The 11959-nt window shown below is 63.6% G+C and overlaps 1 protein-coding gene and 1 pseudogene across 1 annotated transcript in view; both read left to right on the forward strand.

Moving 5' to 3' along the window:
- MEF2D (myocyte enhancer factor 2D) overlaps positions 1-3853 on the forward strand; it is a 72696-nt gene extending 68843 nt beyond the window's left edge. Inside the window, exons 14-15 of the mRNA XM_025040843.1 lie at positions 3119-3175; positions 3813-3853. Coding sequence (XP_024896611.1) covers positions 3119-3175; positions 3813-3853 — 98 coding nt within the window. The remainder of the gene's footprint in view (positions 1-3118; positions 3176-3812) is intronic.
- Positions 3854-10119: 6266 nt separating this feature from the next.
- Positions 10120-10238, forward strand: LOC112472171 (annotated as a pseudogene).
- The last annotated feature ends 1721 nt before the right edge of the window (positions 10239-11959 follow it).

Consider the following 11959-nt stretch of genomic DNA (forward strand, 5'->3'; position numbering starts at 1 on the left):
GTCTCGCCCACGGACGTGCGCTCGAGCTGAGGCTCCTAGTGTGTCTTCCTCGGCTCGGCTGTCTGGCTGCCGCCTCCCCGACCCCGGTGAAACTGGGCCCAACAGCCTAGGCCAGGCCTGGGGCCTCCACCGGGCAGCTCGTACCCACACCTGTGCCGTGCTGTCTCCTCCCTTGGCCTTCGGCTCCTCCGCTGTCTCTCTCTGGGCTCTGTTCACCCATCCTCTGGGTCGGCCGGTCCTCTGGCCGGAAGCGCCCGCGAGGGTCAGCTGTGGGCTTTTCTCCCCTTCCTGCTCTCATTCATTTCCACCCCTCCAGCCACCATTCCTAAGGGGACCCAAAGATAAGTAGTAGCCGGGGATGCAGGAAGGGGGTGCGGTCGTCGGTCTGAGGCATGAGAAGCGGGTGGTGGAGAGTGGACCGTACCCCAAGGCCAGGCGGTGGGGAAGAGCCGGGTAAGCAGCGGGGCTGGGGGCGGATGGGGAGCAGAGGCAGACCTCGCTCACTAGGAGCTGCGTGCTCCACCCGGGCCGGGATTCGAGGGTCCTGGGAAACCAGCTGACAGCCTCCGGGGCGCAGGGCGCGCGTGCAGGCTGTGGCTGGGAGCAGCACGTGCCCACTCCCGGGAGGGACGGAGACCCCCGCATTTGGCCGCCCACTGACCGAGCACCCAGCCAGACACTTAGATGGCTCTCAGCCCCTTGTAAACAAGTGAAGGGACGTGTGAAAAGCCTGGAAGCCACCTGAGGGGGGATCCCTGCCTGTCCCCGCTTAGAACCGCCCATCACGGTCTCTCTCACTCATCACGGTCTCTCTCATGCATCACGGTCTCTCTCACGCATCACGGTCTCTCTCACGCTCACGCAGGGGTCTACTGGAGCTCTGGGCGGGGCTGTGGAGAAGCCGAGACTGGTCCCCGGCACTCGGATGCCCTGAGGTCGGGACAGGAGCTGGGCCACTGGGCCCTGCAGTGAAGAACAGGTTTCAGTCCCGGAACCCTCTGGAGGAGGGAATGCCTGAGGGTTAACGGAGTATCCAAGGCTCTGAGAGCCTTCCTCCTGGAGAAACTGGCTGAGGTGACAAGGCCTTGCTGGCCACCGGGTAGGAATGTGGGAGGTGGGGGTGCCAGCTACCCCCCTCCCCCAGGCCCAGCCTCTGCACAAAGACCTCTCTGTGAGTGGCCATGGAAGTGGGCCTGTCAGGTGAGGGGGCTTAGCTCCCCAGCACCCGCCAGAGGTCGGGGAGGAATGGGGCCGGGCAGGCGAGGGCTGAGGGGTGGCCTCAAGCATTATCCTGGTCCAGGGAGGAAACAAGCTGCGACCAGGCCAGGCTCTCACAGTGAGGCCAGGGTGGAGCCTCCTGGGGACAGACTCCTGTGCCTGATCCAGTCAGGACCAGTCTGCTGTCCCCAGGCCCCACCCACCCTGTAGCTCCCAACCCACCAGCCCCTGCAGCCCCTTCCTCAGCCCTCACTCGCCCAGCACCGGGACTGTCTCCCTCCAGCTCCTGCACAGGCCCCCCCTCCAGGGAGGACGGTGCTGGGAGAGTGAGCAGAGCTGACGGGGTGTCCCCAAGCCGCCTCGGTTCCACACCCAATCTTGTCCCCGTCTCCCGGGGAGGCTTCTGCCCGTGCCTGGCCTCAGTGCCACTGATTCTAATCAGAAGTGTGGGCAGGCCCCTACCTCTGTGCGCTGTCCCTTCTAATACGTGTTTGCACTGGGGGCCCGAGAAGCAGAAGAATGAACTCAGCAGACGTGAACTCAGGCGGCTCCCAGGTTTGCTAGAGAGGCTGTGTCCCCAGGAAGGGCAATGAAACGAGGTTTTGGTTTTTGACTCGGATTGGACAGGCCGGTTGGGGTACCGATTCTGGCTCCCTTCCCTTCCTAGCGGGTGACCTCAGGCCCGTCACCTAACGTCGCTCCTTTCCACAGTTCTGAGGGCCAGGAGGGCCGCGTGAATGCCAGTGTTCTGTAAGGCTCTGCACAGACGTCCCGTCATCCTAGATGCTGAGTGACCCAGGGTCAGAGGAGCCACCGCAGGTAGGTGGCGATCTCAGGGAGGGCTGCCAGGGTCTCGAGGTGGGGCCTGGACCACTGGGGAGGACAGGGGCACTTGGTGTGAAAGAGCTGGGCTCCGCCGGCTGGCTGGGGCAGTCTCGGCCCCGCACAGGCCAGCGTCTTGCTGAGACGGGTTTGGAGGGCACGTTTGTGACAGCTGGTTGTGGACCCCGTGACCGCAGCTTCTTCCATGCTTCTCTGGAGGGTCTCCCTGCTGGCCCCGTGTGAACACGGACCCGGGATGGGGCAGGGGCAGTGGGCTCAGTGCCCCCGCTGCCCGAACCCACTCTGCCCCCTCCCAGCTCTCCAGGGCACTGGCTGGACACGTGGCCTCCTTGCACGGGGGCGCCTGGTGCCTCCAAGCCCTGCCGCGCAGGACGCTCCAAGTCCCGGTCTCGGGGTTCCTCAGCGTTGTCAGGAGTGAGCCGAATTGAGACCCGGTCCAGGGAGACTGGGCACAGGAGGGGCTTTGTCTCCGGGCGGTCATGTGCCCGTGTGCCGGCGGGCCGGAGGGGAGCGGTTTGCGCGCCATCCCCCGGATAGTGGGGAGCCCCCGGGTCTGCGGGGACGTGGCAGGCGGGAGCCGGCATATGGAGGGGCGCCCTGGGCACAGGGGCACGAGCTTCGCCCGGCTGGGGCTGCCTTCTGCTGGGTTCGTCCATCTGGCACCAGCTGGCTCCCCGGCGCTGCCCTGCAACCAACCAGACTCCGTCTTCTGCCGTTGCCATGGCGATCGGCTGCCATCTTGTCCTCAAGTCACTACCTCATATCTGGATTTTCCCATGGGGTTTCTGGAGGATGGGAGAAAGGTCCCTGGGGATTTATCCTTTCCGCCCGATATCCATCCAGTAAAAGTCCACATCGATATGCGATTTTTAAAAATAGCGCAAGTGGGGGCTGACTGTATGTCAGGCTCCGTGCCACATACTCCCTGTGTCACTTAAGCTGGCTGAGAAACCAGTAAGGAGATCAGATTTAAGAGGTTCCCGCCCAGTTTCCTGTTTCTGTGACAGGTTCTTCCTCCCAACCAGGAAGTTGTAAAACCTTGCTAATTCCCTCGCAGGTCCAGCGGCCGGAGCCCGGTTCCTGGAGCCCTGGCTAGACGTGGCTGACCTGAGAGGTAAGGGGGGGCCGCCCGCAGCTGGGGTCCCTTGCTTGGGCTTCCTGGGCTCTGCCATCAGAGAAAAGGGGCGTCTGTGTCACCAAATGCTTAGGAATTCCCCTTCCTTGCCCCCATCCCCACCCAAAGAAAGAGGCAGGAGCCAGAGACCCTTAGAAAGCTAGCCTCCTAGGCTCTTGTGGTTGCAGGGGAGGGGGGCTTTGGAAGGCAGATTCCCCCTCCTGCCATTGGAGAGGTTCCAACAGGATCCCCGAGACATCCCGAGACGGTGCGAATGCTCCCCTCTAGACTCAAGCAGAAGGCACAGAATGGTCACCTTGACAGGAGGGAACATAGACGGGCCACTGAGCAGGGGCCGGCTTTGCAGAGGGAACCCGGAAAGAACAGCAGGTGGGGGGAGGGTGGTCGGCAGGGTGGGGCTGGGGTAATTTATGGGGTCCTGGGTCCCCTCCCCCACCCTCTTCCCAGCCCCTTGCTACTGCAGGTTGCTAGGAGATGCTCTGTCGGGCTGGGCATAGAGCAGGAGGAGACCCTTCCCCCACCCCAGGGAGGGCCCTGCAGGCAGCTTCATGCACTACCCTTCCCAGGCCCGATGGGTACCAGCCTCCTCTGCCAGCCTCCTCTGTGGTACCCCCAGTTCAGCTGGCCTGGGGCTACAAGGGCTCCCAGGCAGCCTGAGGATCTGGAGCGGGGATGGGGGAAGGGAGCTGTGGAGGGGCGCGCCGGGGGCCAGCCCAGGCCGGGAGGAGGGCCAGAGGGAGTCAAGGGCAGAGGCTGCGAGGAGCCCAGGTTTGGGGGAGACCAAGTCCCGAGCTTCGGGTAGCTTCCAGTATGATAGGCAAGACAGACCTCCCATCCCCAGCCTTCACAGTGTGATCAAGGTCAAGGTTAGCGGCCTGGCAAAGGGGGCTGGGGGTTGTGGGCGGGGTTCTGGAAGGAGGAGGTGGGTCAGGGAGGAGGGAGGTAAGCCCTGAAAGTCTGAGTCCAGGTAGAGGGGTGACAGGGACCTGGGCGGAGTCTAGGTGGAGGGGGACAGGGACCTGGGCGGAGTCTAGGTGGAGGGGGACAGGGACCTGGGTGGAGTCTAGGTGGGGGTGTGGCAGGGACCTGGGCGGAGTCTAGGTGGGGGTGTGCCAGAGACCTGGGCGGAGTCTAGGTGGGGGTGTGCCAGGGACCTGGGCGGAGTCTAGGTGGAGGGGTGCCAGAGACCTGGGCGGAGTCTAGGTGGGGGTGTGCCAGGGACCTGGGCGGAGTCTAGGTGGGGGTGTGGCAGGGACCTGGCCTCCTCTGCCGATCCCCCCAGTCCAGGGACCTGGGCGGAGTCTAGGTGGGGGTGTGCCAGAGACCTGGGCGGAGTCTAGGTGGAGGGGTGGCAGGGACCTGGGCGGAGTCTAGGTGGGTGAGTGACAGGGACCAGGGTGGAGTAGGGCTAAACAGGCACTGGCTCAAGTCTCCTCTGAGATTCTCCGATTTTAAGGCCCTTGGAGAAGTCACCCTAGGTGTACTTTGGGGGCTTCCAAAGCTGCTGGCTCCCTCTCCCATGTGGGGCAGGTACGGAGCGCTGGGCCCGCAGCCATGCTTCTGACGTCCGCCCACGGTCACCCCACCAGTCACAGGCTGTGCATCCCTCCTGATCTCACCCTCAGTCCTGGGCACAGGCCCCCACCCCGGGGAGGGAGGGGCTGACCCTCATTAGGCCGCCGCCTGCTAGCGTAAGCCCTTCCTTAGCTGTGATCTCGGTAAATCTTACAACGGCCCTGAAAACTGGGCAATGCTGTCCCCGCTCACGAAGGTGTAGTCCCCCGGAGAAGGACATGTGGTGCAGAGTTCTGGGGCTCTCACGTTGGGCTGGGCTTCAAATGGGGCTTCCTGGATCCCAAAGCATATGCTCCCTCTGCTCGCGCTGGCTTCTGGCAGAACACGTCCCCGACGCGGTGGGCGGAGCTGCGAGGAGAGATAGGCAGACTTCTGGCAAGTTCTCTGAGGAAGGAGCTGTGCTTCTCAGGTGCAGAGCTGAAGTCTGAAGGATGCTGGGAACAGTCCTTGCTGGCCGAAGACAGGACGGGAAGAGGCCACAGGAACTGTGGAAGTCACCCAAACCCCCCAGGGTGGTCCCTGGCCAAGGGAAGCATGCTCCTCGCCTTCCTGAAGCAAGTCCCCTGGGCGTGCGCATCTGTGTCCCCACCCCTGGCATCCGTTCCCTCCCCACTCAGCTCCATGGCCCTGGGAGAACACCTGGGAGACGTGCTCTCCCTGGAAGTTTGTCCTCTGTCTCTGGCTAAGGTCACCATCCAAAAAGAACCCTAGTCACTCGACACCTGGACGTTTCTTTTCAGACCAAAAAGAACCTACATCATGCAGTCGGCTGGGGACGCTCTGAGAAGCCCTCCTGGAGCAGCTGGAGGATGGCGCCTCCTCCGAGGAGCCTTGGAGCAGGGTGGGAGCGGGGAGGCCCCAGCCCTCAGCCTGGCAGCCCACCCACCACACCTGGAGCCACCTGGGATGAGACAGCTTCACCCCTGCTCCCAAGCCCACTGCCGTCTGGCCCGGCTTCTCCTGCCATCCGACCTGGGGTCCCTCTGAGGTGGCATCCGCCCTCTGCCTAATAAAGACTCCTGACCGCTGAACAACAGGACTGGTGGGCGTGGATGTGCCTGTGGGCCAGGGTCGGGGGAGCAGAAACAGAAGAGGGGGCCCTTGCTCTGAGAGACCAGTGCTGGGAGCCACCCTCACCACAGGCGGGGAGCCTCGTGAGGACAGCCCCATGGGGAGTGGAGCAGAGTTGGCCTTGGCTGCTTCCATCCCTCTCAGCCACACCAGGCCCCCTGGGGGCACCACGCTGACCTGGTCAGTCCGGACGCAGAGCGATGGGCCCCAGCCGGGGCCTGCCTCCATGCCGCAAGGACCCGGACAGTGGGAGAGGGTGGCTCGCACCCCCAGCCTGTCTGGGAGGCCACTGGATGGGCCTCTGCTCCTTCAGGAAGGGACCCTTCCTCAGCAATGCCTGCCCCCCGCCTGTTTCTCCACAACACGTCTGTATCCAACACCTCCCTGAAGACCGCCCCTCGCCCTGGAGACAGGCCCTGCTGGACAGCGGCAGAGTCCAGCTGCCAGCGCCTTGCAAGCCGCCCAGCCCGCTGCCTCTCAGGCCTGCAGTCTGAATCCTATGATCTTTCTAAATAAAGGCTGATGATAATGCACACGGCACAGTGCTACCACACGGAGGACAGGCGTGTCTCCTTCCTGTCCCTGTCCCCCGCCACTCCCCTCCTGCGCCGCCGCAGACACGTGGCAACACGCATGTCTGCTCTGCTTGTTTAAACACCGAGTACAGCGCCCCCAGCTCCTCTAGACCAGGAGTCCTCGCTCGAGGTCCAGTTGAACCTCGGGCCCCTCGGTGCCTGGCCTGGGCCCCGGGCAGGAAGGAGCCTCCCTCCAGGAGACACCTGGTGTGACCAGCTCCTCGTTCTGCAGAGAAAATGAGTCCAGAGCAGGGGAGGGCTGTGTCCGGGGTCCTTGGCCTGGTAGGGGCTGTCAGGAGAAGGCCCCAGGCCCCCCCAACCTACCTGCCAAGGAGCCCAGGTCCCCCCACAAAGACGGCGCCTGGGAGGGCTGATCGGGGCAGAGGAGGCTGCTCATCTGCATGGCAGTCTGGCCTACTCAAGGGCTCGCCAGCCAGGAGCATGCTTCCTTCCCAGGTTCCCTGCCCTCATGGAACCTTCTGCTGCCCAGCCTCGCAGGAACCTCTTGCGGGAGGTGGACAGGCAGGGGCTCTGTCCCTGGGAGGTGGGGGTGAGTGGAGGCAGGGTCTGGCCTGGAGGTCGCCCTTCCCCTCTGCCCTGGGCCCCAGAGCCCGCCATCAGTGTCGGCGGCCTCCTTACCCTCTGGGCTTTGGGGGGCCCTGGGCGGGGAGAGGCAGCAGTGATGGGGCCAGCCCTCTGCCCCCTCGGTGGCCTCCTGGCTCGGAAGGGAGGCTCCGGGTGAAGGAGTCGGGCAGGCGGTGGAGCTGGGAGGAGGGAAAGGAGAGCAGGGGGCGCCCGCCTCAGGTGGGAGGGGAGAGGAGCGAGGGGTTGGGCGAGGGATGCCAGGACTAGGGCCGAGGGACACTCTGGAATGTGCTCCCAGAGTCCTACTGAGCATATGCAGATGAGGCCTGTCTGTATGCAAATGAGACCGTCTGTATGCAGATGAGGAGTGGGGCATTGTCCTCCGGGGTTACCATAGAGCCCACCCACCCCTTCCCCCAGGGCGCCAGCTGCAGGGCAGCCTGGGAAGAGGCCAGGCCTGGGGAGGGGCAGCGGGTTAGGGTTCAGGAAGGACTTGCCAAGGAAACTGGCCCGGTCCAGCTCCGGAGATGAAGTGGGGACTAGAGGGGGTCTGCGGGGAAAGTCAGGCAGAAAAGATGGGGCGGACTGTGAAAAGACGCCCCAGCCACAGGGCCACAGGCCAACTGACCGGACTCTGTGGGAGGGCAGCAGGGCCGGAAGGCGTGTACTGAGCGTCCACCCCGTGCCAGGTCCCACACAGTGTCCGGTGACAACCCACGAGGCCTTTCACAGATGAGGCCTGGACGGGTGTGACAGGCACACGCAGGTCCCACGGTTGGCGAACGGCAAGGCCCTGCCCGTCTGACTCCACAGCGGCTGCAGCTCAGACCCTTCCGTCTCCTTCCTGGCGGGCTGAGACAGCACCCGGCGAGGGGGCTGGGAGTTAGGGGCTGGGCCTGGGTGGGCCTGAGTGGGCCCCTGGGCTGCAGAGGGCTGAGCACTGGCAGTGGGGGACCGGGTGGGTCTGCTGGGGGTAGCCAAGGGGACAGAAACCAGGAGGGGGACATCAGATGCCAGAGTCAATGCAATAGGGGAAACAGGCCCAGGGGGATTGGGGGGGCGGCCCGCCTAGCTCAGCAGACCCAAGTCCAAGGCCCTGGGCCCCCAGCCCAGCGCCCCTTCCTGGGCCTGCAGGCGGGAGTTGGGGTGCCCTTGAGCGTGTCCTCTCCTCTTCCTCCGGTGGCCCCCGCATCCAGTGGCGCGGCCAAGGCCTTTGTGGGGGAGCCGTGGGGAAGAGAGGCCCCTTGTCGGCTCATTCATCGGGCCGGAGGCTTGGCGATGCCAGCCCCCGGCAGCCGCTGGGCTCTCCTTCCTGGGGGCGCCAGCGGGCCCCCACCCACTGCCCCTGCCCGCTCCCCAGCCCTGTCATTTCCTGGAGCCTTGGAGCTTTGGCCCCGGTCCCGTCTGAAGGATGACGGGGAGCCCCTGCCCCCGGGCCCCAGCACCTCGCCTTTCACACGCTGGCACCAGACCCGTGGGAACGCTGGATGGCAGCTGGGCACCGGTGCCCAGCTCTGCCCACCCCCAGCCCAGCCGACCTCAGGGAGGAGAGAGGAACACGCTGCCCCCAGAAAGCTCCTCCAGGATGGGGCCCTAGAAATCCTTAGCACTAATTATGAATCTGGGGACAAACGAGGCATTTGCAAGTCAATTAGTGACAAAACTTTCCCAGGAAAGAGCTTCAGGAGGCTCAGCCTCAGACAGGGCCACATGCTGGCTCATCTCGTCCCTCCCCCTGCCTCTGTCCTGCCCGAGGCTCAGGGACAGAGGCAGCCGATGTTCTGCCGGCCCGTGTGGCTGACGGGGCCAGAGGCCTGAGCGGGCATGAGGGGCCAAGGGCAAGGCTGCGCTCTGTTGAGGTCAGCTTAAGGTCACCATCGGGCTGCCACCAGGAAGGAGACAGGCCGTCGGGACCCTGGCCTCAGCTCCACCTGCAACAGAACACAAGTGCCAAGGAGACAGCTGGCCTGCACGGGGTGGCCTGGGTGGGCTGACAGAAAAATGGAAGTCACTGTGAAAGGGCCAGGGAGAGACGCTTCCCAGAGAACACAGAAACCAGGACGAGAGGACCCAGGAGACACAGGCAGTCCCAGGCACCGCAGCTCACGCCCAGGCACCGCAGCTGCGGCTCTCTTACAGGACGCCCAGCCCGAGGCCGGCAGCTGCACCTGGGGGGACTTCAGGTGGACGGCGCCATCTGTGCCCGATCTTGTCCCTCCCAGGTGGGGGTCCTTTCGCTGGGCAAGGGGCTCTCTGCCGGGATGACCCCTTAATTGGGGGAGGAGGGGGACGGAAAGGGTTGTTTGGGTGAAGGCCCTAGAGCCAGCCTGGCCATTTTAGAGAGATTAAGGGATTACAATTAAAACGTGTTTGAGGGACTCGAGCTGAGGGTGGGGGCTAAGTATCTGATTGCTGCCTTTAGCCAGGGCTGGCCTGGCTGCTGGGCTGGGCGACCAGCGGGGGGGCGGCTCTCTTACAGGAGGTGGGTGAGGAGACGCGGGGCCGAGAGGCTAAGAGGGGTGCCTTTTTCCTCACCTTGAACACCTCCAGCTGGCAGAGTCACGTGTCCCAAGAGGCTCACTCTGCTGCCCTCCTCGAGGCTGCCTGTGGCGTAACCGGTCCAGGGGGCCTGGAGAGTTTGGGAGGCCGGGAAGGAGAACGCCCAGGTCCGCAAGGGTGTCTTTGGGGTGATCGACACTGCCACGTCAGTTGAAAGTGTCCTCCGTATCGAGGGCTGTATGAGGCGCTGGTCACTGTCCAGGCTCGGAGCAGCTCGCCGCCCAAAGGCCTACGGCTCTGGGAGTCTGGCCTCACCCGGCAGACCCCTCTCCTGGCCTGGGACACGTGTCAGGTGTCACACGGTAACCCTTTGCACGTGCCGCTCCCCCCGACCCCCCGGGAAAGCCAGCCCTTCACCCATTTCCCCTCTTCTGAGAGGTCTTCCTCCCTGCTCTGTGCACAGGTGTCCCCCACACGGTTAGAGGCTCTGGCTGTCTCTGTGATGGGGCTGCTGTACAGGATGCTCTGTGCCGCTAAGGAGTGAAGAAATTACTTATTCAGAAATAAATTTAATTAACTTTAAAATATTAATTATTGCATTTTTTTAAAGGCTAAGGAGTCTACAGCCATGCCACCCTGAACAAGCCCGATCCCGTCTGATCTCAGAAGCTAAGAAGGGTCGGGCCTGGTGAGTACTTGGATGGGAGGCCACCTAGGAAGACCAGGTGCTATAGGCATAAAAAAATAAAAAATAAAGTATTGTAAGCTGACAAGGTCCTTGCAATCTGTGAGGTCAGCCAAGGGCTGCGTCGCCAAATAAACAAACAAACAAACAAACAAATAAATAAATAGTGGCTGGGGAAGGACAGTGTTTAATACCAAAGATCAGAGCTTGAAAGAACCCCCAAGACGCCTCGTTTGGGAGGAAACAGTGGCATTTCAGTCCCTTCTTTATACCCCGGCTTCCTTCACCGGCTCCTGCCTCCTCCCAGGCCAGCTGGGCCCGGTCGGGTCGCTGTGCCCCACACTAGGCCCAGGTACCCCAGAGAGAAGACATGCCATCCAGCAGGCATTGTGGGCGGAGCGCCTGGATTCTCACCAGCCCTGTGCCCACAGGCAAGTGGTGATGCTCCCCGAGCCAGCATCGCCCCTGTGGGGGTCGGGGGCCAGTGAGGGCCTGGCCGCCCGGCTGGGGAGCGTGGGGACTGCGGCTTGCCCTCCTCCGCCCCGCCCCGCCCCGGCTGTGGGCCCTGTGTCCCTGCCCCGTGTCCTCCCGCAGGGCACGCCCTCTCTGCACATCAGCGTTGCATCGGGGACAGGGGTGCGACCTGCCCTTCCCGTCCCTGAGAGCCATGCTGAGCGTGAAGAAGCTGTGCGGGCCCGTCTGGGCCTCCTCCTCTGAAGAGCCGGGGCGCGCAGGAGCCACGCGCCGGCGCCGTCGGGGTTGGATGGCAGGATGCGTGCGCAATGCTGGGCGCAGGCGCACCACCCCGGCGGGGCTCAGGAGTGGTGGCTGTTATCTCGGTTATTAGCGGGGCGGCCCCCCGCAAAGTGCCAGCCGGGAGGCTCCTCCCCTCTGCTCAGGCTGGGATAATGAGGCCTGTGGTAATAGCTGCTCTCACTCACGGGCCCTGTGACAAAAGGGCGCAGGCTGCGGACGGACCCAACAAAGTGAGAAGTGAATAGTGCATAATGGGACACTTAGGGGCTCAGCGCGGCCTGAGGCGGGGATTGGGAAGGCCGAGGGACCCCACGGGCCAGAAACCCGAGCCGACAGGCCACCCTTTTTCTGCCTCGAGGTGGGTCAGTCAAGAACCTTCAGACGCAAACCCAGGCCACCTGGGGTCATTGTCAATGTGTACCAAGCACCCCGAAAGCCAGGCACTGCGTGCTGGGTGCTGGGGTGCCAGCCTGTAGAGACAGACCCCGGGACCTCGGACCTGACGAGGCTGGTGGGGGAGACGGACAGAATGCAAACGAACAGGTTCGATCCACCCAGGACCAGAGGGTGATCGATGGCCTGGAGAAGCTAGGCGGGCAGTGGGGGTCTGGGGGGTGCGGTGGAGGGGGGAGACTGCAGGTTAAAATAAGACGCTAGGAAAGGCCAGGTTTTATTCCACTTTCTCTAGTGGAAAATTTGAAATAGATGCAAAGATTAACAGACTGGTGTAGTGAAGCCCCACCTCGCCGTCCCCCGTTTCCAGCAGCTGCCAACCCGGTGTCATCTGCACTTGCATGGATTCTTCCCCCCCAAGGTTGTCTTGAAGCAAATCCCAGACATCTTTCGCAGAGGGCGTGATGCCTGCGAAGACCAGCGAGCCCCAGAAGCCAGCCGTGCTCATGGGGGCAGGGGTGGGGGGCGCATTCCAGGCAGACGGACAGCACATGCCAAAGCCTCCTGCCCGCCCCTGGGAAGACCCGGTCCTCATCCCAGCCTCGCCCCTACCAGCTGTGCGAC

This window comes from Pteropus alecto, unplaced genomic scaffold (assembly GCF_000325575.1).
Source record: "Pteropus alecto unplaced genomic scaffold, ASM32557v1 scaffold49, whole genome shotgun sequence".
Taxonomy (NCBI): domain Eukaryota; kingdom Metazoa; phylum Chordata; class Mammalia; order Chiroptera; family Pteropodidae; genus Pteropus; species Pteropus alecto.